The sequence below is a fragment of the Rutidosis leptorrhynchoides genome, chromosome 1, assembly GCF_046630445.1.
Source record: "Rutidosis leptorrhynchoides isolate AG116_Rl617_1_P2 chromosome 1, CSIRO_AGI_Rlap_v1, whole genome shotgun sequence".
NCBI lineage: Eukaryota > Viridiplantae > Streptophyta > Magnoliopsida > Asterales > Asteraceae > Rutidosis > Rutidosis leptorrhynchoides.
The window spans coordinates 19,642,940-19,670,257 of NC_092333.1; the positions used below are offsets into that span (position 1 = coordinate 19,642,940).

General features: G+C 35.1%; 3 protein-coding genes across 3 annotated transcripts in view; all 3 read left to right on the forward strand.

The window, feature by feature from the left end:
• The window catches only part of LOC139857370 (uncharacterized), an 82,191-nt gene extending 75,557 nt beyond the window's left edge, over positions 1-6,634 (forward strand). Inside the window, exons 3-4 of the mRNA XM_071846120.1 lie at positions 5,718-5,773; positions 6,368-6,634. Of these exons, the coding sequence (XP_071702221.1) occupies positions 5,718-5,773; positions 6,368-6,446 (135 nt within the window). The 3' untranslated portion in view covers positions 6,447-6,634. The remainder of the gene's footprint in view (positions 1-5,717; positions 5,774-6,367) is intronic.
• Positions 6,635-9,146: 2,512 nt separating this feature from the next.
• Positions 9,147-15,401, forward strand: LOC139857380 (uncharacterized). Its single transcript, XM_071846132.1, has 10 exons — positions 9,147-9,209; positions 9,394-9,430; positions 11,721-11,747; positions 12,079-12,157; positions 12,262-12,307; positions 12,378-12,606; positions 13,220-14,191; positions 14,373-14,443; positions 14,663-14,830; positions 15,098-15,401. Exons 3-7 carry the CDS (start codon positions 11,727-11,729, stop codon positions 13,250-13,252), a joined length of 408 nt encoding a protein of 135 aa, XP_071702233.1. The 5' UTR covers positions 9,147-9,209; positions 9,394-9,430; positions 11,721-11,726; the 3' UTR covers positions 13,253-14,191; positions 14,373-14,443; positions 14,663-14,830; positions 15,098-15,401.
• Positions 15,402-18,690: 3,289 nt separating this feature from the next.
• On the forward strand, positions 18,691-26,890 carry LOC139857391 (thioredoxin F-type, chloroplastic-like). Its single transcript, XM_071846143.1, has 3 exons — positions 18,691-19,222; positions 19,821-19,920; positions 26,578-26,890. The coding sequence occupies exons 1-3, from the start codon at positions 18,894-18,896 to the stop codon at positions 26,710-26,712; spliced, it is 564 nt and encodes a 187-aa protein (XP_071702244.1). The 5' UTR covers positions 18,691-18,893; the 3' UTR covers positions 26,713-26,890.
• The last annotated feature ends 428 nt before the right edge of the window (positions 26,891-27,318 follow it).

Here is a 27,318-nt window from a genome sequence, read left to right on the forward strand (position 1 = left end):
ACAATACTCCCTCCATCCCGGATTAATTGTCCAGTATTTCTTTTTGGGACGTCCCAAATTAATTGTCCACTTCCAAATATGGAAAGTAAATTTGATGATGTTTACAATATTGTCCCTAATGAATTAATTAAATTACAAAGGTGAGAGAGATTTCTAATTAATTAGTTGAGGGTAAAACAGTAAAGTAAGAAAAAAGTACAGAAAAAGTACAGTGTGATAATGACATTTCTTAAACTATGTGTTTTTTGTCTGGGGACAATTAATCTGGGACGGAGAGAGTATGAAATTATAACAGTAATAATTTTTTTTAAGTAATTAGTAATTATTACTGTATGTATATCTGTGACCAATTTGATAGTAATTCGGTATATAATTTAAGGGTTTCATTTTCTGTAGAACTCAATTGAGTGTAAAAACGCTTTATCTATATGCGATCTAGTCTATTTGGATGAACATGTAGAAAGCACTATTCGGTAATAATGTCAACATGATAACATTTGCGGTTTTCAGTTTTTTGTTGGTTTTATTAGGGCTTAAGAGTGTTGTAAAGAGTCTAGGAATTAAGATCCCCTTGCCTCCTGGTGTTAGGATGTCTTATGAGAGTTTAATGTGGTGAACTGTGTGATGCTTTGTGGTTGTCCATATCAGTTTCATCATGTTTGATTTCACTTGCACTTTGACCCTAATTGTATTTAGGCATTAAATTGGTATGTTATTACTACTGCTCTTATAATTAGTCTTTAGAGCTAAGTATCAACAAGCTACTTTATCTTGCAAGTTGCAGGATAATAGCTTTTGGTTTGTTCAAGGACCTCATTTGTATAGTTTTAAGTTCCAATTAGGCATTTGGTATAGATAAGAGTTGTTTTGAAAGATCCTACTGTGAAACAGAGACAGACTTAGGGAAGGATAGAGCTTGGGAGCTATTCGTTTTGAGAGAAATCCTTTATGGAATTATAACTTTCATTATATAGAAAGAATTGCCTCAATGATTTCAACTCAATCCTCTTCGTTTTCTGTATCTAACGATGGTTTGAAAGAATTTGGGGGTAACCTGGGGTTAAGGTGGGTGCAGAAGCCACCTAATTAATCTTTATCCCTTCCTTCTGTTTCGTTTCAATTATGTTCATCATGTTATTTTTGTCTTTAAACATTAGGGGTTTTGGGGTTGGTAGGGATAGTAAAGTTGGTTGGTTGAAAAGTTTATGTCGTGTCCAGAAACCGAGTTTTATTTTGTTACAAGAAACAAAATTACATAGTGTGGATCTGCAATGGATAAGTGTTATTTGGGGTAGCAATAATTGTAACTTTATTCAAAAGGAAATGGTCGGGAAGTCGGGCGGGCAGTTGATTATTTGGGACACTGATTTATTTGATGCTACTAATATTATATCTGGTGATTATTTCATTGGTGTTCGAGGTACTTGGAAAAGCTCTCAAAAGGAGGTGAATGTTATCAACGTCTATGGCCCACATGATGATCATTGTAAAGCTATCTTTTGGGATCAATTACACAATACTATCTCAAGTGATAGCAATGGAGCTTGGGTGGTATGCGGAGACTTTAATGAAGTTCGGGGGGAAAGTGAAAGATTCAATTGTCATTTTGTAGAAAGTCGTGCTAAGATGTTTAATGAATTCATTGAGAAATCCAATCTTATTGATATCCCGTTGGGGGGTAGAATATTCACTCGGGTTAGTGATGACGGCCTCAAATTTAGCAAGTTGGATCGCTTTCTCGTGAATGAAACTTTTCATAATCTTTGGAATCGGCTTTCGGTGGTTGCTTTAGATCGTGATAAATCGGATCATTGTCCTATTGTTTTGAAAGATGATGATAGGGATTTCGGCCCGAAGCCTATCAAGATTTTTGACGATTGGCTAGATATCGATGGGATGGATCAGATAATTAAAGATGCGTGGTTGGAAGATGTTGGGGGAGGCACTAGGATGGACTGTCGACTCAGAAACAAACTAAAAGTTACCAAGATTGCTATCAAAACAAAAAGTCTACACAAGTTTGGTAATCTCGAAGGTGAAATTGATATGTTCAAAACCATCGCGAACACGCTTGAACTCAAAGCCGAATTAGGGTGCCTTAATGATGATGAAAGAAGACAATGGATGGAGGCGAGGAGAGAATGGCTACAAAGAGAAAGGGTTAAGGTAAATATGCTTAGACAGAAAGCCCGTGTCCGATGGACTCTTGAAGGGGATGAAAACACTAGGTATTTTCACTCGGTAATTAAAAGGGGTTACAATAAAAACAATATTAGGGGTCTAAATATAAATGGTGTTTGGTGTGAGAATCCTATTGACATTAAGGAGGAGGCCTACAATCACTTCAAAGGCCGTTTTGAAGATCATTCGTCCTCTAGACCTAGCCTCGTTGATTTATCGTATCCTACCTTATCTACCGAAGAAGCCGACGGGTTAGAGGCGGCTATTAGTGAGGAGGAGATTCTGGGAGCAATTCATGATTGTGGTAGTTCGAAAGCACCCGGGCCGGATGGGTTTAATTTGAGATTCTTCAAGAAGTTTTGGGATGTAATAAAGATCGATGTTATTAACGCGATTACTTGGTTCTGGGAAAAGGGTGAATTCTCTAAAGGTTGTAATGCTTCTTTTGTCACCTTGGTTCCGAAGAAGAGTGATCCTTTATCCATCCATGACTACCGACCCATTAGTCTTATTGGTAGCTTCTACAAAATCGTGGCAAAGATCCTTTCCAACCGGTTAAGAAAGGTCATTCCTAGGCTCGTTGGTCCGGAACAAAGTGCCTTCTTGAAAGATCGGTATATATTAGATGGCATACTTGTGGCAAACGAATCCATTGATTACTTGAAGAAGCTCAAAAGAAAAGGCATCATCTTCAAAGTTGACTTTGAGAAGGCCTTTGATAGTCTTAATTGGGATTTTCTTATGGAAGTAATGTCAAGTATGGGGTTTGGTGATAAATGGTGTAAAAGAATTCTAGCTTGTCTCAATTCGGCTAGTATTTCCATACTCGTAAATGGTTCACCCACTCGAGAATTCTCAATCGGAAGGGGGGTTAGGCAAGGTGATCCTCTTTCCCCTTTTCTTTTCATACTAGCCGCGGAAGGACTTAACATCCTTACTAAAGCCGCGGTGGATCGAGGTCTCTTTAAAGGTGTTGAGGTTGGAAAAGATAATGTTGTAGTATCCCATTTGCAATATGCGGATGATACAATGTTTCTAGGTGAATGGTCATCTTCAAATGCTCTTAATCTTTTCAAAATCCTAAAGTGTTTTGAGCTTTCGTCGGGGCTAAAGGTTAATTTTCACAAAAGTTGTTTATATGGTGTCGGTGTCAATTCGGAAGATGTGGAGAGACTAGCAAAACGTATGGGGTGCCAAGCCGGTAAATTCCCCTTCATTTACCTCGGTCTTCCAATTGGTGCTAGAATGAAAAAAATTGGCGATTGGGATCCGGTAATTGATAAGTTTAAAAAAAGGCTATCGGAGTGGAAAATGAGGACGTTGTCTTTTGGTGGAAGATTAGTGCTTCTAAAATCGGTGCTTAATAGTCTTCCCTTGTACTACTTCGCGCTTTTTCGAGCTCCGACATGTGTGCTTAACCTTCTTGAGTGTTTGAGACGTTCATTTTTTTGGGGTGGGGATCTCGCGGGTTCTAAAATTTCGTGGGTAAAATGGGTCACTACTTGTTTACCATATGGGGAGGGGGGGTTAAATATCGGGTCTTTGAAAAGCAAAAACCTTGCTCTTTTGGGCAAGTGGTGGTGGAGGTTTAAAACCGAAGCCAATAGCTTTTGGGTCAAAATTATTCGTAGTATTTATGGAATTGACGGTGGCTTGAGGTCGCTCGGTGGGCGCGCTCATCGTTCGGCCTCGGGTATTTGGAACAATGTTATTCTTGCAGGAAACATCATTGAAGATCATCACATTCCGTTTATTAGCTCCTTCAAGAAATCAATTGGAGATGGTACTTCTACTTACTTTTGGAAGGACAATTGGTGCGGCTCGGATTGCTTAAAAAATTTGTTTCCAAGAATTTACAATCTAGAATCAAATAAAGATGCTATCATCAGAGATCGTGTGATACCTATCTTCTCAGTCCCAAGGTCTGAGCTACATCATTCTGAAGCAGCAGCAGCAGCCCCATTACCTTCTGTCTCCTCGGCCCATTCCCATTCAGCTCTCCCGGCTTCTGATCCAGCAACTGAAGGCGGCAGGACCCCTGCTGCATCTATTCGGGCAGGTGGACCTCCTGCTACTTCTCCCTCGTATCAGTTTCACCATGTTGCAGGTCCTTCTTCGGATAATGGGTTTCGTTTTAACTGGGTTTGGATGCGTGAACCGTCGGGAAGAACTTCAAGTGAATTGCAAGAAGTGGAAAATTTAATTCGCTCTATCTCTCTCGTTTTTAACTCAAATGTAACTTGGAAGTGGTCGCTTGCAAATAATGGTGCGTTCACGGTCAAAAAATTGTCCTCAATCCTAGATAAACACATCCTTGGTAATGGTAATTCGTTCAATACATTAAGGAACTCTCTTGTTCCTAAAAAGGTTGAAATATTCGTATGGAGAACTATGAGGGGTCGGTTGCCGGTTAGGGTGGAACTCGATAAACGAGGCATTGATCTCCATAGTGTTCGGTGTCCCGTATGCGACGACAACCTCGAATCGGTGGACCACTCCCTCGTTTCGTGTAACCAAGCCTTGGAAGTGTGGAAACGGGTATATAAATGGTGGAATCTCGGTAACTTTGCCTCTTCCTGTGTGGTTGATACGCTACAAGGATCCTCATCACATGTAATGTCCGCTCTCGGTAAAAAAATTTGGCAAGCCGTGGAGTGGGTATGTGCTTATTATATTTGGAGGAATCGAAATTTGCATGTGTTTAATAAGAATCCTATGATCATCCCGGTACTTGTAAACGAAATACAAGTAAAGTCTTTTGAATGGATTTCGTGTAGGCTCAAAGAAAAGAAGATCGAGTGGTTTAGTTGGCTATCCAATCCTTCGTCTTTGTTAGATTTGTAATCGGTTCTTGTTGTTATGTACTTCGAGTTGGTGCAATCTTTGCACCTATGTCCTTGTAATTTGAGTCTGTTCTTGGTCTTGTCAATATACGGCCGAGACAACTCTTGTACTCCTCGTTTTAAAGTTCTAATATAATTACCCTGCCTTTCAAAAAAAAAATTATACATTTTTAGTTAATGGAAAATTCAATTTTTTTCATAATATGTTGTTCCTTGTGCAAGTACTATAGTTTACGGGATGATAAGTGGTGCACTTTCATAAGAAACTGTGTAATCTTCACGAGACATTCCACATTAATTTTTCCTGATATTGTTTGCAAATACATGATCACTTGGATTAGTTCTAGAGGTTCTTTTGAACACAATAAGTAACCCATATAATACTGTTCAGGGTGTGTTGCAAGTGGATTAGCTTCTATCAATTTCCCTACATTTGGTGCCACAAAAAAACATAGGGGTTGGCATTAATTTAATTTGATGGAAATACTGTTTTATGTAAGTAAAAAGTTTAAACTTAAGGTAGGTGTATCACCAGGCCCACTAGATTTCTGTTTTCCAACTTTAAATCATCTTGTATTCAAATTCAAATTACATCAAAAGTAAGCCTTGATGTTAATCCCAGTACTCAGTACAATGTTTATTACGGTTATTGTTTATATTGTTAATATATTGATTATGCAATTGTTTGTGTAGATCTTCAAGTCTCAGAGAAATGTAATTCTGTGTTGTTCTGCATGTCTTCTCTATTGGTATGTCGTTATTGTATTAACACACAAAATAGATTGGATAAATATTCTCATTGTACAAAGTTTGGCCAAGACACATTTTGGATGGGGGTGGAAAGGGTATTGGGTCAAAAGGGCACCTTTCTAGCGCATTTAAAATCTGCCAGGATGGGTTGGGTAGACCCTCGACTCATTTTTATACTACATTTTTGATATTTCTATGAATTTTTAACGCGTCAAATATGACTTTTAAAGCTTTATAATAACTATGATGAATATATTTTGATATCTATATATTTTTAAGAAGAAAAATAAGACTGTATCACTAAGAATACACATGGGAAAGATATCAACCCAGATAGTCTGTTGGAGCCATTTGACCTGCTCCCTTTTTACTTCCCTTCCTCATTTGGCCCTGATATAAGATAGCTTATAAATGGGTCGAAGATACGTATACTCAAAAGTAGAAAATAGTTGAAATAAATACTTATGTGAAAGTAACGTTTTTTGCTTTTGGGTGCCTTCAGAATCAATTTTCTTCAACCACCCTCAACTACCAACCATTATTTTATATACATCCTCCTGTAATTTGTGCATCTGCATATGAATGTGGTGCAGGTGTATCTACCGTGTTTGCAAGTACCACAAAGAGATTCGTAGTATGGAGCAAGTCGAAAAGAGGTACAAAGAAGAGTAGTTTTTTTTCTTCCATAATTGCATTCTGGTTGGAAGTCAAAAAGAGGTACAACAAAAAGTAGCTATTTTTTTACAATGGTTTGTTTAGTATGTTTGTATGTCAGATTGGTATTTCTCGCCATACTTCATTGTACCCTAAAACTCTTATCTCTGCATGATTATCTAATACTCCATCCGTCCCACAATAAGTGCCCACTATTGACTTTTCAAAGTCAAATTTTCTCAACTTTGATAGTAAATATTTGTATTCGTATTATACAATATTTAATAAAAATTATATGAATATGAATGATTTGAGTTTCTACATATGTTTTCATTCATATAATTTTTATCAAATATTATATAACACAAATAAATATATGTACGGTCAAAGTTGAGAAAATTTGACTTTGAAAAGTCAATAGTGGACACTTATTGTGGGACGAAGGGAGTAACGACTACCTATTATTATAGCAAGGTACTACATTGAGCTAGATAACACGTGCAATGAATGTTTTCGGAAATCATTGCTATTTTGTCAGTTTTGATTCTACACGTCTTTGGCAAACTTAGAGCTAGATAACACAATCTCTAAAAGATTTACAAGCGCTAAGATTTGAGCAAAGAAGTTCGTTTGTATGTTGATTTGTTGGCTTATAATGAAAAAACAATGCTCTGTATGTCGTTACGCACGGGCCTTTGGCTGTTTCCAGGATGCTATTGGTTCACCAGTCTTTCATTCCTATCATATCATATGAAGTTACAACTTGGCATATCATCACCCTCAATACTAGAAAATATGGATGTTGATTCGTGAGATTAAGTAACTTTTTTAGATTAGATGCATTATTTTGGTCACTAAATCCTCTCAAGTGATCTTATGTTGAGGTGACCCCCTTTAACGAACAAATAGATATACTTACATGGAGACTAAAGGCCGAAAGGTTTGTTCACTTGGAGAAATTTGTCGATCTAGCTACTCAAAGGAAGACAAAATATTGTTGTTGAAGCCATTGAAATTTTAAACATACACGGTCTATGGTAATGTAGATGTTGGAAGCTTCAACGAGCCCAACACACCCACTATAAAGGACCTATATTATACTACACTCACTATACCAACACTTTGACGTTGGTTAGCCTTTAATTTTATGAACCGTTATTGCACAATAATGCTTAGGAGACAATGTCATTCAGGCGGTATAACTGACCATATATCACTTAGGCGGCAGAGCTGACCATATAACAGATACACCACAAGTGCACTAAGAACTTAAACACAAACCGAGACTTAACCGGGAAACTTAACGAATAACTCTTATTAATACTGAAAACAATTACAATATTATGAAATCAGCTCACACTCTTTTTTACTTCTTCGCAACTTCTTTTTCTAACTCTAGACAAATGAAATTCCCACCTATATTATACACATACTGATAGCAAGTGTGTTTTTTTCCTTACCATTGATCCACCTTTCGTGAAATCCTCACCTTTTGCCCCCTTCTTTTTTTTTTCCCCTCTTTTCTTGAAAAAAATAAACGACCCGCTCCTGTTTCAGCCATCTTCTTCCTCACCTCCTCCCATACCTTATCCCTTACCTTCTTGCTCTAATTCTTTCCTTCATGCTTTCTTCTTTTAATTTATTTGCTCTATTTATCTCATAATTTTTTTGTTGCTCTATTTCTTTCATAATTTTTTCTTAAACAAACCCTAAAAAGTGACCGACCGTTGCTCAAGCTCATCGTCATCGTGGCCGACGCCATCTTCTTACATACAAGCTTTTCTGAAATTCGCTGTTTTTGCTGCTGAAGACGTTCGGATTCTCACCTGCTATATTCTTCGTTGCTCGGATTTTAAGCGCCTTCCACAGCGGCAGGTACTTTATGTATTATTTTTATTTATTGACTCCCTTTTTTTGCTATTAATTTTAATTTTATTTCTTCCTCTTTTGCATGCTTCAAATTTTATCATTGTGTTTCTAATTGTATTTATTATGTTGTGTTGTTTGTTGTATTGGTGTTGCTTACGGTATTTTTAAATGATAATCAGTAATTGTTGTTGTCGTTATTACTTTTTGGTTACTGGTAAACATCCCTGTACTCATTAGCTTTGCTTCAACTGTTCTTGCTCATAAGGTGTTTGTCTAATTGCCTGAAAGAAAACATGTTTTTTACTTCTCATTTTACTTTCAAATTTTATCGACATTTAATGGCCACCAATTGTATGTCCGAGTTTTAATCAAATTTTTTGATCACATGTAATTTTTCCCGTAAATCAAAATCATTAGAATGAAGTAATTAATCCCCTTCATTTGTATTTTCTTAATATATTTAAAATGTTTTCAGATAGTAATAAGAACAATCAAGTCACATATATTATATACAAAGGCTTGAAAAACCCGTGCATAACAAAACTTTATAGCTCCAGTGATGAGATTTTTAGTAATTTCATGATCTTTGCTTCTTCGAGTTTATATTTTTTAAAATAGTAAATAAATATATGTGATGACGTGTGTTCTCTAACTGCATTTGTTATGTTGTATTGTCTTTTCAATTGGTGTTATTTAGGGTATTTTCATATGGTATTGTCGTTGCTACTTTTTGGTTGTTGCCAAAGGACCATGTACTAATTAGCTTTCCTTCAATTATTCTTGCCCATTAAGGTGTTTGTCTAATTGCCTGAAAGAGAACATGTTTCTTACTTCTCCTTTTACTTATTTCAGGTTTAAAGTTGTTGAATAGCTTTGGATTTTTATGCGCTGTCTTTTCCATCACATCTGCAGGTATTCTGTTATTTAGTTCCTTATGTATTATTTTTGTTTTTGCGAATTTTTGTTTATGTGATGTATATTGAATTTATTTTCAACAGACTCTGAAAGTATGATGTTGACATTGTTGAAACAGTCTCTGTTTTATGTGGTTGATGGTTATCTTTATTTTTAACGCTTTTGTTGTTGTATAAAGCAGTTGTGGAAAATAGGCGGATGTGAAAGAATTGCACACTGTGATGACCCGTCCTAATCCACCTGGACGAATACATCATCATCTGGTCCCATTGCGAGGTTTTGACCTCTATGTGATACGTTTTGTAACATTGCATTCGTTTGAGAAGGTATTTCATAAATGAATATATAAATTCCAGGTTTTTAACATCTGATGATTCCTACGTATAGACAATCACCATTTAAATGGTTTACAATAATACATCTGTTGACAATACAGTCAAAATAAGGTACATGGTAATGGTTTGGTGAATGCAAGTTTCTTGTATATAGCATGTATGACTCCAAGCACATATCTTGTATCACGTATAAGCAAACAGCGGAAGACTTCTAGAAACCTGAGAATAAACATGCTTCAAGTGTCAACACAAAGGTTGGTGAGTTCATAGTTTTAATATTACACATAATCCGTATATCAATGTGGATTACAAAAGTTCAGTTGTTTCATTCAAAACGTTTATCAATATGTTTTAACATTTCAAATCATCTGTATGTAAAGGTTGATCACAAGATCTCAGTTGTTTTATTCAAAACGTTTATCAATAGGTTTTACATAAAAGGTGGACCACAAGATTTCAGTTGTTTCATCCGAAACGTTTATCAAAATATTCTACGAAATTGAGCACCCTGGTAACTAAACTTTAACGTCTATATAATAAGTACCCTTTGTATAATAATCTTAATAATACACGCAAACCAACGTATACGCTTCTCAAATAGTATACGTCCGTTAAAAGGCTAGTGCTCTAGCTCGGACGGGGATGTCAAGCCCTATGGATCCATATACTACTACTCGCGCCCACCAGTTCTTATAACTGGCAGTTACTAGTTACCAAAGCTAAGGGATTTTAGGTTCAAACTCAGTGTAGAATTTAGTATGTACTTGTATCCATTGTGTTTAAAATAAAGTGCATGTATTCTCAGTCAAAAAATATATATTGCAAAAGCAATTAAAAAGGGAGCATATGAAACTCACACATATAAATCTAGTATTTTCAGTATTTATAAACAGTCGCATGTATTCTCAGCCCAAAAATATATTGAGTAAAAGGGATCATATGAAACTCACTGTTTAATATTGATATACAATATTGCAGGAAAGCACGTAGACGCATCGGAGATGATAAACATGAGGTTTGATTCACAAAAATACCCCCGAACATTACCCATAATTTCCTTGGTAATAACTCATATTTTCCTTAGCTCTAGCTCGCTCGGAAATTCGTTTTGAAAATTACTTGGACAGCACTCCGTCGTAATATTTTATGTACATTATTATTTTTGTATCGCAAAAATAATAACACTAATATTAATAATAAAAATAATAAGATTAATAATAATCTTATTAATAATAATAATAATAATAATAATAATAATAATAATAATTTAAATAATTTAAATAATACGGAGTAAAATTAAATTAAATCAGAAGTAGAAATGGTCGAGCTTTTATAGTGTGGCCTGATTTCTCCTTTCATGCGATCGCATGGTTTCATGGGCATATGGCCATGCGATCGCATGGCCAACTGTCACCAGCCTGGTTCGTTTGTTTTTATCTTTGTCGACATAATATAAATATTAATATATAATATATATAATTTATATAATTAATTATATATTATATTAAATTCACGTGCATAGTTGACTTGTAATTTTTGTTCCGATATGTCGTACGTCGTCACTCGACTTATGTCCCGGTTCCGGTTTCTCGAACGCATTTTCGTACGCTTAGAAAATTTGCATTTTACATTTCGTGACTCGTACCATTGTCAAAATATAGTCTTAAATCATCCATAAACTATACCACTGTAGCAATTCACTGTAGCAAATAGTGATTTTCAAAAACACTGTAGCATTTTGGGTACTGTAGCAATTTGAAAATGTTACTATCGTTTACTAAATAACTTGAAATTATATATATATGTATATATCTTTTTAATATACATAAATCAGTTTTTAAATACACATTGGAAGTTATTTATAAATAAATTTTAATAATAAATATTTCAACTTATCATATATATTCAAATAAATATTTAAACCAATAAGTTTAATGTACGGTATCAAATAATTAATACATTGTTACCTTTTCAAGTTATAGTGTATATGTATCTATTTACATATAATTGTTCGCGAATCGTCGAAAACAACCGAAGGGTATTTAAATATATAAAAGTAGTTCAAAAATTTTGAGATTCACTTTTACAGACTTTGCTTATCGTGTCGGAAATGTTAATCATACAAAGATTAAGTTTAAATTTGGTCAGAAATTTTCGGGTCATCACACACACACTCCAAATGGGCAACAAAGATTACCTGGTAATAGCATTTTGTTTGATTATTTACTAAACTTTACATCTATCTTCATAATATATATGTTTATCTGATGATTTTGAATAAATTGAGATATTGCGAGAGGTCAATTGTATAATCGGTGTTGCATACAAAGAAATCCGTTTTGGGTGTAGTGTCAAAGTGGGCGGGTTAGGTGACGATTGAATAAGTTTTGTTTTGGTTTACTAAATCAGTCTTCTATATGTATTTTTTTCTTCATAATTGTGACTTAAATGGGTTGTAATTGTCACTTTGTGTATAAATGGGTGACATCTTTTTTGCTATCACGTTTCATTTATATTTATTTTGTGTGCAGGGTCGCCATTTGAGTCCGGTCCCACAACGCCTTTGCCAGACAAAAAGTTGTTGGTGTTCATTCTTGACAGGCTTCAAAAGTGTCTCTCTCCTTTTGGCTCTGCTTTGAATAAGAACACAATTTATTTCTTGTCATGTTTGTTGAATTAATAGAGTTTTGTGGGTACTTTTAATTGACCTGCAGGAAGGATATTCATGGGTTTTTTTCTGAACCTGTTGATCCTAACGAGGTGATTTGCTATAAAAGTTTGTAACTTTCAGTTTTTTTTTTTTTTTTTTTTTTTTTTTTTTTGTATGTAACTCCCCGATTACCATGAAATTATTAAGCATCCTATGGATTTTGGTGCTCTTAGGAGCAAACTTGATGCGGGACCCTATCCAAATTTGGAAGAATTGGAGGTTTGTATTGGTTAATTATGCTTTGGTAGTTATTAGGTATTATATGGTTTTCAAGTTAAATTGTGGCAACAAAGTCTCGAGGAATAGGCTATTTGTTGTCCTCGAGGAAAAGGTCTTCAATATACTTCAGGTACTATTGTGCACTCTTTAACATTTGATACAAAGTTACATGTACTACCTTGTATTATTTGATCCTTTTCTTTAATATTAATATAAAAAATAATTATAAAATGATGTATGATTTTATGGTACAGGAGGCATGTATCATTTCAATACACTTGGTACTCTTCTTTAACCAATAAAGACACCTCTCAATACTAATCACATAAACTCTTGACTGTTATCCACTCAAAGTTAGAATACAGTTCAAGTATCTAATGTTGATTTCTATAGTGTCTGCATAGAAATGGGCTCAAGTTTATGAATTATTACCAAATATGTTTATGAATTTGTAGACTTAATGGCGACCCAGATATACTCTATCGCAGCCCGATGTTGTGCATTTCAGCCTTCCACCAGTTTGTCCGAACAGTTCCAGTCTGTTACATACATAAATTCAAGATAACATATACTATTGAATTGAAGATTGTGGTGAAAATTTTTACCACAACAGGTTACAAACCTACTCAGTCTAGGCAAATAATCCCATACGAACAGTCTTTTTATTAATTGTAACTTATAAATGATGTGTTCAGTTTATTACTGTTTCTGTATTTTTACCAAATATGTTTCTGAATTTGTAGACTCAATGGCGACCCAGATATAATCTATCATAATCGGATGTTGTGCATTTCAGATTTTCAACCTTCCACCAGCTTGCCCGGACAATACTTCGGTTCCAGTTACATAAATCCGTCATGACATATACTCTTGAACAAAAGATTGTGGTATTTTTTTTTTACTGTAACAGGTTATCAAACCTACTCAGTCCAGGCAAAGAATCCCTTAAAACCATTCATCATATGGTTCTTATTCGCCAACTGCTTCACCAGTCTCAGCAATTGGTCATGATGGTAGCCATCTGTTATGGAAACAAAGATGGCTAAAAGTGATACATTGAGAAATTCAACTACTTAAATTTCACTATTAGTCGTTCAAACTCTCCGGGTTTAAATATTTCTCAAATGCCTGGAATGTCCAATAATTAAAATTCGCAGGTACAAAACATGGCTGAGGTTTTATATTTTCGCTAAAGGTGGCAACATGGATGGGTCATGTAAAGCGTGTATTTTTGCTTCCAGTTTGGTTGATGCAAACACGCCGTAACTTTAAGTTTATAACTAAAATAGGTGCGTGTGTCAGATGTAAATTCAACATTTACTTTATTAGTTCAATTATAAGTCATTTGGGGGTTTTATGTATAAAAAGTAAAGTAGCACCACCCTTACATTGGGTATGTGTTTTTTTGGTGCACAAAATCTTTAATGTTCTTTTGGCAGGCAGCAGGAATAAGATATGAAAGAATACCATCAATAAAACAGTCTGTATTCGATCAGAATTTGAAATTTATTTTTTTAATCACATTTGGTTGACATTGATGTATGTTAATCACGCTGCACTAATCCATATATTTTTTCATTTTCCAGGTATAATTTGGATTGATATCATTCCCCACTGGTACCTTTGGATATATTGAACCCGTTGTCACGAGAGTACTCGATTTCTATATAGATAAGGAGGCAAAGACGGTTGCTTCAGTCCATTCAACAATAAAGGTTAGTATTTACACTCAAATCTGCAATTATGCTTTTTGAGCACCTATATCGAGTGTCTTATAGTTCTAGATATAGAGTTTAACATAATGCTTTATGTTATGTTTTGGTTATTAATAGTTAATCACCAACATCATTTCCAATTTATGTATTTGTATATTCAACATTGATAATGCTTTAATAGCCGTCACAGAAGATCCGGTTCGGTTCAAGATTCTTTATAAGGGATTTTTGTTTCCAAATTTATTTGCAAAGGTATTTTTTTAATCTATTTTTTATTTCTCCATATATTTTGCTTCATGTTTAATCTATGATATAGTGCATTTCTCTTTCGTTTGTGCTGCTTTAATTAACATGGTGATATTTTCTAATATTTTGTTTACGTATGTTGTGATCATGAACTTATTGAAATTTGTGAGATTTTGGAAACTGTTGTATCTTGGTATATTTCTATAATCTTTTTTGAAATTACAGAAGCTGTAAGGCGTTTGAGAATTCAAACAGATGGGAATGAAGATGAGACTGCTATTGATGGTTCAGTTGTGTTTCTGGGTCGACCAGGTGAATCTAAGGACTGGAAATCTGGGATGTGTGGCTATGGAAAGAGTTATAGGTTTAATCAATCCAACCCACATTGGGCAGGTAAACTAAAGAACATTTTTAAAAACTACTACTTTTTAGTTTAGTCTTTGTTTGTAAATTGTACAGATCAATATGATTGAATACATTTTTTTAAATTTTATTATAACAACAACATAGTTGAAAGGACTAATTGTCGTTGGTTGTTTGTATGTCAAGAAGATCGTAGGATCTTTTCAAATAGTTGAAAGGACCTACATGTGATTGTCATTTGTCATTTTTTAGTTGCTATGTTGTGTTACACAGTGTTATGGTTTTAAATCTTGGCAGACGTCAAAGAAAACGATAGGGCGTATGAAAGGATCTAAATGTCAATGATATTGGAGAAGGCTAGATGAAGGGTAAAAGTACAATTGATCATGAAGAGTATAAATGGTTTGGTAACATGTGATTGTAAAATGTGTCGTCTAAATCGATAGCTAGCGTTAAAATTGCATAAATCTTAGAGTAGCAACGCGCGAACCCTCAATTCTTGTTTATACTATACTCAATGGAAGTTTCTACACACTAGATATTTCTCCACATACAAATATCTAGATTTTTCTTTTACATTTTAATATCTAGATTTTTATTTTATACCTTTACTAATTTCATATTATTCTATCATATTAAATTTGCATTGTATATTAACAGTAGATAAATAAGGTTCTCATTGTTCAAGTAAATATTTTTACTCTGATATACGCGGCATAACTGGGTTATATTGAAATTAAAATTTTGTGTGATAATATTAAGACCTCAACCACTAGACTATCTTAGAACATAATCCGGTAATGTCAAAAGGATTATCTAATTAATATAGCGGCTATATTGGCTTTTCAACATTAAGCATGAAGATAATTGACTTTTTGATCCATTATCGATTAAAAGTCAAATTAAGTCAACTAAAAATTGCCGATTCTGAACAAAATAGGAAGCCCTGTAATGGCTTTTGTGATATTATTTTATATTTATATAATGCCTACCAGTGTACCAATCATTAGCAAGTCACATACACGATTTTTACATGAATATATACATAATGTTCACTACAAGTTTTGAACCCATAATCTGAGGGTCACAGTGCTACTTCAATACCGCATAGCCAATGCTCTTTGGTTGTGTGAGCCCGTGAACTTTAGACATTGTCTTGAACACTATCGTTTACTCTTCCATTTAACAAAGTCTTTGTTTTATAATGTAAATCTGTCATCACTTTTTGTACTTCCATAAACAAAATTTTTGCACTTCAATAAACAAATGGTTATATGAAATGATTATAAATGAGAGTTGATATTTTCATTTAAATTTTTGATAAATCCTTACAATTGTGTACTAACCAGTTGTACTATATAACTTATTAACGCACCAATGTAGTATTGATCCACTAAAAATTAAAAGTAAATTTATCAAAGATCATTCTTTAATGAACGGTGTATTGGAAGGTCTTCGGCGTAATTTCGTGTGGGGTGGAGATTCGTCTGTAAGAAAAATGGCTCTTGTAAAATGGAGTACGATTTGTCTTCCAAAGGAATGCGGGGGTTTAGGTGTTGTGCCGTTAAGATTGAAGAATTTAACGTTATTGTCAAAATGGTGGACGAAGTTCAATTCAGACAAGAAAACGTTGTGAAAAAATTATGTTTTCTGCCAAAAAAATAAAAAATTGTACTCGTACTACTTAACTATCGAAGTATTATTAAAAATAAAACCATTAACCATTCGCATCTACCAATCAGAAAAGAATATTTTAAAAGAATATATTTAGTCTCTTTATTACAAAGATCGAATGTTTGTCAATGAAAAACCAAAATTTAAAACACGGATAACCCGAAGCATATAGCACTAGTTGAATGGTGAAAAACCAAAATTCAAAACACCCTTTTAAGTATAAAATGCTAAATATTAAATATATATGTTAATAAGTTACAAGGACTACCATGATCTAGTTCTAAACACAAGAATGCTAAATGGTAAGTGTGTAACAAATGAGCATGGAGCAATGATAAAAAGAGGCGTGAGCTGCACACAAAGAGCTAGCGTTTTATTTTGAAGAACGTGAAAACCCGCCAAAACACCATGGATGAAATCACATAGTACGATTCAAATTTCAGATTTAATTTATGATTTATGATGATTATGATTATCACAAATGTATAATTTAGGTAGTGATTGTAAGTTTTCCGTTTCCAATTTCAGGATTCCAGATGAAGTTCCAATTTCAGTATTCCAGATGAAGTACAATCCACTGACACGCGAGGGAGTGATCTGATCTTCAATGAAGACAAAAGGTATTAATAAAGACTACCTGTGAGTATAGCATGGTACTACATTGAGCTTTGTATATGCTAGTTTATATTATTAACTGCATAGCATGTTCAATTCAACGTACATGTATGCATCCATCTATAGCATGTGTAATGAATGTTTTCAGAAATCATTGCTATTCTGACAGTTTTGATTCCACACGTCTTTGGCCAACTTAGAGCCTTTCAGATGGCACAATCTCCAAAGGATTTACAAGCACATAGATTTGAGCATGACATTTGCCAAAAGGAAGTTCGGTTTTATGTTGATTTGTTGTCTTATAATGAAAAAACAATACTATGTATGTTGTTACACACGGGCCTTTGGCTTTTTACCGGATGCTATTGGTTCACCAGTCTTTCATTCCTATCCTATCATATGAAGTTACAACTTGGAATATCTCACCCTCCATACTAGAAAATATGGATGTTGACTCATGAGATTAAGTAACCTTTTTAGATTAGATGCATTATTTTGGTCACTAAATCCTTCTAAGTGATCTTATGTGTTGAGGTGACCCCCTTTAACGAACGAATAGATATACTTACATGGAGACTAAAGGCTGAAAAGTTTGTTCACTTGGAAAAATTTGTCGATCTAGCTACTCTAAGGAAGACACAATATTGTTATTGAAGCCATTGAAATTTTAAACATACACGATCTCTGGTAATGTAGATGTTGGAAGCTTCAACGAGCCCAACACACCCACTATAGAGTACCTAGATTATACTACACTCACTATACCAACACTTTGACGTTGGTTAACCTTTAATTTTATGAATTCTTGGTGCACTATAATGCTTAGGAGACACTGTCGACCATATATCATTCATGCGGTATAACCGACCATATATCACTTAGGCGGCATAGCCGACTATATAATAGATACAACACAAGTGCACCAAGAACTTAAACACAAACTGAGACTTAACCGTGAAACTTAATGAAGAACACTTTTATTAATACAAAAAATAATTACAATATTATGAACTCAACTCACGCTCTTCTTTACTTCTTCACAACTTCTTTTTCTAACTCTACACAAATGAAATCCCCACACATATTTATACTACTCATTTCAATGGATAAATATCTAGATATTTCTTCACATATAGATATCTAGATTTTTCTTTTACATTTTAATATCTAGATTTTTCTTTTATACCTTTACTAATTCCATATTATTCTATCATATTAAATATGCATTGTATTTTAACAGTAGATGAATAAGGTTTTCATTGTTCGAGTAAGTATTTTTACTCTGATATAGATTTTGTGTGATAATATTAAGACATCTACCACTAGACTATCTTAGAACACAATCGGGTAATGTCAAAAGGATTATCTAATTAATATAGCTATATTGGCTTTTCAACATTAAACATGAAGATAATTGACTTTTAATCCATTATCGATTAGATTAGAAGTCAAATTAAGTCAACTAAAAATTGCCTGATTCTGAACAAAAAAGGAAGTCCTGTAATGGCTTTTGTGATATTATTTTTATATTTATATAATGCCTACTAGTGTACCAATCATTAGCAAGTCACATACGACTTCTATGATATTATGTTATATCTGACTAATCCATCATAGCCACAAACACATTTCTTACCCAAAAAAAAAAACATCCAAAATACACACCTCCAACATATTCGCATAAAATACATCAAGATGCTAAAATTCAATCAACTCCCCTTCCAAATCTTTTAAACACTTGCACCACTCTCACCCACACACAACAATAGATACACATATTCTATATACAACATTTGCTACGTTAATGGCATTGCAAATTCTTCAAGTCTGCAGGCCTGTCCCATTAACATCATCATCATCATTATCAAATGCTTCACATCCATCATGTTTTGCCAAAAAGTCTACTGTTTTTGGAGAAATACACCAGTTTTCATCTATGATGATAATGATTAATAAGAAGAATGAGAACATGAAAGCAGGATTGAGTTCATCAGTGACGGTGAGATCGAGCATGGAAACTACGGGTCCCACGGTGGTTGTGGGTCAGGTGACTGAAGTTAATATAGATACATTTTGGCCACTCGTTAATGCTGCTGGTGATAAAACTGTGGTTCTAGACATGTATACTCAGTGGTAAGTAATCATTAAGTTTGAACTTGTTATATTACTATATTAGTAACTCGTGTATTATACGGGTATGTATGTTAAGGTAATATTTGTGTATTATACGGGTATATATGTGAAGGTAATATGCATTTTATAGTAGGTAAACGGGTAAACGGATTTTTCTCTATCCAGGTTACCCGGAAATTAAGAGGATTAAATGTTTACTTAAATGTACGCGGCCATCTTTGTATAATTATTTCCCTTCTACGGTCCGTCTAAATAGGGAAAAATCTGTTTACCCGTTTACTTACTTTAACATAAAATATTACCTCAACATATATACCTTTATAACACACAAGCTAACTTAATGATCGCATAAGCGTTGTATTAAAATTAGCTGAAGTAGCATTTTGCAGTTTTTTGTATATTATCCTTTGATTCTCTGGTTCATAAGCTGCAACATTTATAACTTTTATCTATTCAAAATCAAGAGCTAATGTAGGAATAAAAAGATGTATTTTTTCAGCAGTTTTTTTTTTTTTTTTTTTTTTTTTTTTTTTTTTTTTTTTTGGGTTAAACAAAAATGTATGTTTTAGTGGTTCTGATTCTATATTAAACATTGTAGGTGTGGTCCTTGCAAGGTTATTGCTCCAAAATATAAAGAATTGTCAGAGAAGTATCTTGATGTGGTCTTCCTAAAGCTTGATTGCAATCAAGAAAACAAGGTTTGTTGTTAATTTATTTGCATTCCTTAGACGCATCTATAAGCTAGTCTTCCACTTTTTAAACGACCGAGAAATAAAAATACTAATATCCATTGATACTGAATGTGGTAATTTTGACCCATTTATCTATAGTTAATTCGGGTTATATTTTTGTTTATAGCGAGTCAAATGGGTTAAACTAAGAGAACCAGTATTCAAAACCACCATCAATAGACTGATTATAGTTATATTTCTATCCATATATATAGAAATTTGAGAGTCTATATAAGTTATGCAGTCTACCTTTCTTTATCGTATAATTGAGGTTATTTTCTTATAAATAGAGTCTCATTATTGACACATTATTTAATCGTGAATCAAAAGCATGTGTAAGAAAGTATTGGCAGGTAAACCATTCGGTCTCACTTAGTTAGACAAGCAGGAAAAAATGCTGTTTGACCCATTAGGCGATTACTGTTAAAATACAATGCAAATTTAGAATAATATGGAATTAGTAAATGTATATGGGTAAAATATCTAGATATTAATATGTATAAGAAAATATCTAGATATTAGAATATGAGAGAAAAATCTAGAAATTGAAATGTAAAAGAAAAATCTAGATATTTGTAGGTTGTAGAAATATCTAGATATTTATATATCCATGGAAATATCTAGGTTCTAGAATGTTCCAAGGAGTAGTATAAATATGGGGGGAGATTTCATTTGTAAGGTGTGAGAGTTGTGAAGAAGTGAGAAAAGAGTGAGTTAGAGAAAGAACGCTTACAAGTAGCGAGTAGAAAGAAAGTGTGGTGAGTGAGTAATATTGTAATTACATTTTGTATTAATAAAATTGTTCTTTGTTAAGTTTCCCGATTAAGCCTTAGTTTGTGTTTAAGTTCTTAGTGCACTTGTGTTATTTTTATTATATGGTCGGCTCTGCCGCCTAAGTGATATATGGTCGGTTATACCGCCTGAACGATATATGGTCGACACTGTCGCCTAAGTATTATTGTGCACTAAGGATTTATAAAATTAAAGGCTAATCAACGTCAAAGTGTTGGTGTAGTGAGTCTAGTATAGTCTAGATCCTCTATAGTGGGTGTGTTGGGCTCGTCAAAGCTTCCAACAATTGGTATCAGAGCGGGTCGTTCGGGACCATTTCTAGTAGAGGAAATCGGTAAACGTTGGACGTTTACATCGGCTTGTTTTCACCAAGGCTCTAAGGAAGATTCTGTCGGAGCATAATTAGGAACTGTGAAAGCTCATCGGTCAGGGACCAAGCTTATTGGACGTTGGACGTCATGATGAATGATCTTGCAAGTACGAGCAGTGGAATCAAGAGTCTCAATAACCACAACTATGGTTATTAGCGGACCTGTATAGAATCCTACCTACAAGGACAGGATTTATGGGAAATAGTTGCTGGCAGTGACACAACGCCTCCACCGAAAGAAAATGCCGAAGCCTTGAGAAAATGGAACATCAAGGCCGGGAAGGCTTTATTTATATTGAAGACTACAATAGAGGAGGATCTATTGGAGCACATCCGTGACGAGAAAACACCAAAGGCAGCTTGGGAAACTTTTGAAAAAATATTTTCAAAGAAGAATGAAGCACGCCTCCAGCTCTTGAAAAATGAGCTCGCAAGTATCTCACAAGGAAATCTATCTATTTCTCAGTATTTCACCAAGGTGAAATCTATTTGTCGTGAGATATCTCAACTTGCTCCTGAAGAGAAAGTGAGTGATGCAAGGATGAAGAGAATTATCATCCATGGCTTAAGATCCGAGTATAATGGATTTATAGCCGCTGTGAGAGGATGGCCTACTCAACCATCATTAATAGAGCTGGAGAATTTATTGGCTAATCAAGAGGCATTAGCCAAGCAGATGAATGAAGTAACCATAAAAGACGGAGAAGATGCACTCTTCACCAATAAGAAGAAAGCAACATCTCGAAGACAAGAGGCGATGAAAGAAAGTAAGACATATGGGTGGAAGGGTCACCCAAAATCAAAAGGCAACGCTTCAGGGGGAGCTCAACAAGGAAGAAGAGATCATCGCCAACAATACGGGGAAAATGATAAGAGAAAGAATGGTGAATGCTTCAATTGTGACAAGAAGGGTCATTTTGCTCGAGATTGTAGATTCCCCAGAAGGCGAACTTTCGAAGGAAATGTGTCCGCCGCAAGAGATGAGAAGAAAGAGGTCACATTCGAAGCATCCATTAATGAGAAAACATGGGATGCAGAAGCTGGACTCTCTGTTGAAGCTGACATAGATGATCAAGCTCTTACAACAACTTTAAAGTCAAAAATAAACTACAAAGATGATTGGATCATCGATTCTGGGTGCTCAAATCATATGACCAATGATGAGACGAAGCTGCAAGAAATGGAGGATTACAAAGGAAAAAGAGTCGTGTTGACAGCCAACAATTCAAGGTTGTCTATTTCTCACATTGGAAAGACAATAATTCCAAGTGAAAGTGACTCTCATAAGCTCCAACTCGAGAAGGTGTATCTTGTCCCTGGCCTAAAGAAGAATTTACTGTCAGTACCACAATTGACAGCAGAAGGAAATTATGTGCTCTTTGGACCAGAAGATGTGTCTGTATTCAAGAGAGTGAAGGTGGTTGGCAATCTAATTATGCAAGGAAAAAGAATAGAGTCGGTCTATGTATTATCTGCTGAAACAGCATATGTGGATAAGACTCGAAAGAATGAGACGGCTGATCTGTGGCATGAACGTCTTGGACATGTGGGATACAATAAGTTAAAGGAGATGATGGTGAAACGCATAGTAAATGGGCTTCCTCAAATTGATATCCGAACAGATACAATATGTGCTGGATGTCAATTTGGCAAAGCTCACCAATTGCCATTCAAGGAGTCAGCGCATCAGTCCAAGACACCACTAGAGCTAATACACTCAGATGTCTTCGGAGCAGTGAAACAAACATCACTTGGAGGTATGAAATATATGGTGACATTCATTGATGACTTCTCAAGATATGTGTGGGTTTACTTCATGAAGGAGAAGTCGGAGACTTTTCTGAAGTTTAAAGAGTTCAAGAACAAGGTAGAAAGTGAGCTCAATACTAAGATTCGATGCTTACGCACAGATAATGGAGGAGAATATTTATCAACCGAGTTCAATATCTATCTTGAGAAGCACAAGATCAGAAGGCAATTAACTTGCCCTAATACTCCACAACAGAATGGAGTGGCAGAACGTAAGAATCGTCATCTTGCTGAAACCTGTCGAAGTATGCTTCATGGTAAGAATGTACCAGGAAGATTTTGGGCCGAATTTATGAGGACGGCTTCATACGTGATTAACAGACTCTCACAAACAAAGTTGGGATATATTTCACCATATGAAAGATTATGGAAGATCAAGCCAACCGTCAACCATCTCAAGGTTTTTGGATGTGTATGCTACGTCTTCGTACCAGATCATCTACGAAGCAAATTTGATAAGAAGGCAATCCGATGCATTTTTGTCGGTTATGATGAATCAAGAAAAGGATGGAGATGTTGTGATCCAAATACTGGAAAGTGTCATACTTCAAGAAATGTGGTATTTGATGAAGCTTCTTCATGGTGGTCACCTCAAAAGATAGAGCTTCCAGAATCTCATGGATTAGAAGAAGTTCCAGAAGAGAAAGAAGAACATAAAGAGCACATATCGGATCCAATTAAAGAAGGAGATGGATCGTACTCTAAGGAAACGAGTCCATGGAAAACTGGGGTACATCGATCTACATCCGAAGAGGTTCGTCCAAGCCAAATGGATGCCGAGGAGCATGTGCAAGAATTACGGAGATCAACAAGGCCGAGGCAACCTAATTCGAGGTATGCCAATGCTGCTCATGTGGATGAATCAATACCTATTGAGCCTTCCACTTATGAAGAAGCAGCACAAAGTCAAGAATGGCAGAAAGCAATGGAAGAAGAAATTAATGCTCTAAAAGAAAACCAGACATGGAGTTTAGTTCCAAAGCCAAAAGATGTAAAACCAATATCTTGTAAATGGGTTTACAAGGTGAAGACTCGATCAGATGGCTCCATTGAAAGGTATAAAGCTAGACTTGTTGCTAGAGGTTTTTCTCAACAATATGGGCTGGATTATGAAGAAACATTTAGTCCAGTGGCGAAGATCACAACAATTCGAGCTCTACTAGCTTTATCCGCCAGCAAATCTTGGAAGATGTGGCAGATGGATGTCAAGAACGCTTTCTTACATGGAGAACTTGACAAAGACATTTATATGGAGCAACCAAGAGGCTTTGAGAACAAGTCCCATCCTGACCATGTCTTCAAATTAAAGAAAGCACTATACGGCTTGAAGCAGGCTCCAAGAGCTTGGTACGGGAAGATTGGCGAGTTCTTGGTACAAAACGGTTTCACAGTTGCTCCTTCAGATTCTAGTTTATTTGTGAAACAAGATCAAGGAAAACTAGCCATAGTGCTAGTATATGTGGATGACTTAATCATCACGGGAGATCACTATGAGGAGATCCAAAGAACAAGAGAGAATCTGTCTATCAGATTTCGTATGAAGGAGCTTGGAGAACTCAAACATTTTCTTGGACTCGAAATAGAGCAGAAAAGAGAAGGATTATTTCTGGGACAACAGAAATATGCGCGAGATCTTTTACAAAAGTACGGAATGCTTAATTGCAAACCTATCTCAACTCCGATGGATCCGAATACAAAACTACGAGCAGATGAAGGAAAAAGTCTTCAAGATGTTACCATGTATCGAAAGATGGTCGGAAGTCTTATTTATCTCACAGTAAGCCGGCCAGACATATCTTATGCAGTTGGAGTGGTTAGTCGATACATGAGCAATCCGAAGAAGCCTCATCTTGATGTTGTACGACGCATCTTAAGGTATGTTAAAGGCACTATTAACTTTGGCATTTTGTACAAGAAAACAAAAGAATGTCACGTGACTGGATATTGTGACGCTGATTACGCTGAAGACTATGATACACGACGGTCAACAACTGGATACATGTTTAGTCTTGGATCAGGAGTAATATCATGGTGCAGCAAGAGACAACCAACAGTATCCTTGTCAAGCACTGAAGCAGAATATCGATCGGCATCGTCAGCAACACAAGAAATTACATGGTTGAAACAACTAATGGAAGATCTTCATCAATCAACAGACTATCAAGTAGAGCTTTTCTGCGATAACCTATCAGCTATACGTCTAGCAGAGAATCCAGTCTTTCACGCAAGAACAAAACATATAGAAGTACACTATCACTATGTTCGCGATAAGGTCCTTGAAGGGGAAATCAAGATGGTGCCAACAAAGACAGATGAACAGGTAGCACATATATTCACCAAGAGCCTAAGTAAACCGAAGTTTACAAAATTCAGAGAAGCACTTGGAATGGTCTGCAAGACATCGTTGGAAGAAAATTTGCATTGAGAGGGAGTGTTAAAATACAATGCAAATTTAGAATAATATGGAATTAGTAAATGTATATGGGTAAAATATCTAGATATTAATATGTATAAGAAAATATCTAGATATTAGAATATGAGAGAAAAATCGAGAAATTGAAATGTAAAAGAAAAATCTAGATATTTGTAGGTTGTAGAAATATCTAGATATTTATATATCCATGGAAATATCTAGGTTCTAGAATGTTCCATGGAGTAGTATAAATATGGGGGGAGATTTCATTTGTAAGGTGTGAGAGTTGTGAAGAAGTGAGAAAAGAGTGAGTTAGAGAAAGAACGCTTACAAGTAGCGAGTAGAAAGAAAGTGTGGTGAGTGAGTAATATTGTAATTACATTTTGTATTAATAAAAGTGTTCTTTGTTAAGTTTTCCGATTAAGCCTTAGTTTGTGTTTAAGTTCTTAGTGCACTTGTGTTATTTTTATTATATGGTCGGCTCTGCCGCCTAAGTGATATATGGTCGGTTATACCGCCTGAACGATATATGGTCGACACTGTCGCCTAAGTATTATTGTGCACTAAGGATTTATAAAATTAAAGGCTAATCAACGTCAAAGTGTTGGTGTAGTGAGTCTAGTATAGTCTAGATCCTCTATAGTGGGTGTGTTGGGCTCGTCAAAGCTTCCAACAATTACCAACACGCTAACCTGCTCAAATGGGTCAAAAGTCAGTCAGCTTATTCAGATGCGTAATAGCACCTAATTCACTTCTTTAGAATAGGTTCAGAGCATTATTGTATCAAGTATAGTTTCTATAATACTATTCATCACATTAGATAATCCTGCAAATAAAATCACTCATAAAATACGTGTTTTCGGGCTGCCCAATGTGACCCAGCCCGGCCCGTGTTGACACATAACAAAAGTATAACCATTTGACTCACTAGCGGGCCGGTCAAACTTTGGTCAAAATTTTTGCATGCCCCGGGCGAAATGATTATAAAATGCCCCCAACAGTTACACAAACATATATCTTTAGGAGATTTAAACTATGAGTATTAATAAATTTTTTCGAAATGATGCCCCTAACCGCGTGATGCCCAGGGCCGTCGCCTGCTTCGCCCATAGCCTTAGCCGGCCTTGCACTAGCCCCACATCAAATGTGAATGAAAAATAAAAAAGTGTATAGAAGGTGCAAAACTAATAGGGGCCCCACATTTTGCCACCTTGAGCTAATACCATGGTTAAAATGACAGGCATTGGCAAAGGAGTTAGGCCTAAAGGTGGTTCCTACGTTCAAGATTATTAAAGACGGTAAGATTGTAAAAGAAGTGACAGGGGCTAAATTTGATAAATTAGCTGGCACTATAGAGGAAGTTAGAACTACTTAAACTGTTGAAGTACTGAGTTAGATACAATATCTGATACGAACATCTTTGTGTATAATATCTGATGCGTACATTTTAATAAGTTTTGCCTGTCTATTTTTTAGACATATGAGTATTCATGTACACACGTTTTTAACAATGTGTTCTTGAAATTTACGATTCCTTGGAATAAGATCATATCATATGTCGTAAAGGTGCCAACTTTGTATTGATCATGTTCACAAAATATAATGTCTCTTTGAAGTAATATATTAAGAATATCAACATTAAACTAGAAAGTTAAACAAGAAATTGCAACTCACAAAGCTAGATAATTTGGAGAAATGAACTATTTTAGATAAAATGATGTGTGCAATTATTAGTACCTAACGTAGCATGTTGTTAAAGCTTAAAAAAGTTGATTGAGTAGATATGAAGGCTAAACACTTGCTTATGATAGATTGTTCATTTTTAGCTAATATCATTTTCATAATTTAACAGCATAGAGTCATACCGAGTACATAGTAGACATTTCAATCCTTTAAGCTTCAAGTTTTTAATGCTTTAACTATTCAATTTTTTTCAAATGATTTAATCCTTTAAGTTTGCATTAACTTATTGGTTTAACCT

What these genes read in the sequence shown, in the direction of transcription:
- LOC139857391 (XM_071846143.1), top strand. Translation starts at nt 18,894, where the DNA reads ATGGCATTGCAAATTCTTCAAGTCTGCAGGCCTGTCCCATTAACATCA. An exon ending in CTAGACATGTATACTCAGTG is followed by an intron (nt 19,223 to 19,820) that starts GTAAGTAATCAT and finishes TAAACATTGTAG; the next exon opens with GTGTGGTCCTTGCAAGGTTA. An exon ending in ATTGCAATCAAGAAAACAAG is followed by an intron (nt 19,921 to 26,577) that starts GTTTGTTGTTAA and finishes TTAAAATGACAG; the next exon opens with GCATTGGCAAAGGAGTTAGG.
- LOC139857380 (XM_071846132.1), top strand. Translation starts at nt 11,727, where the DNA reads ATGGGCAACAAAGATTACCTG. An exon ending in TGGGCAACAAAGATTACCTG is followed by an intron (nt 11,748 to 12,078) that starts GTAATAGCATTT and finishes TTTTGTGTGCAG; the next exon opens with GGTCGCCATTTGAGTCCGGT. An exon ending in AGGTCTTCAATATACTTCAG is followed by an intron (nt 12,607 to 13,219) that starts GTACTATTGTGC and finishes CTGAATTTGTAG; the next exon opens with ACTCAATGGCGACCCAGATA.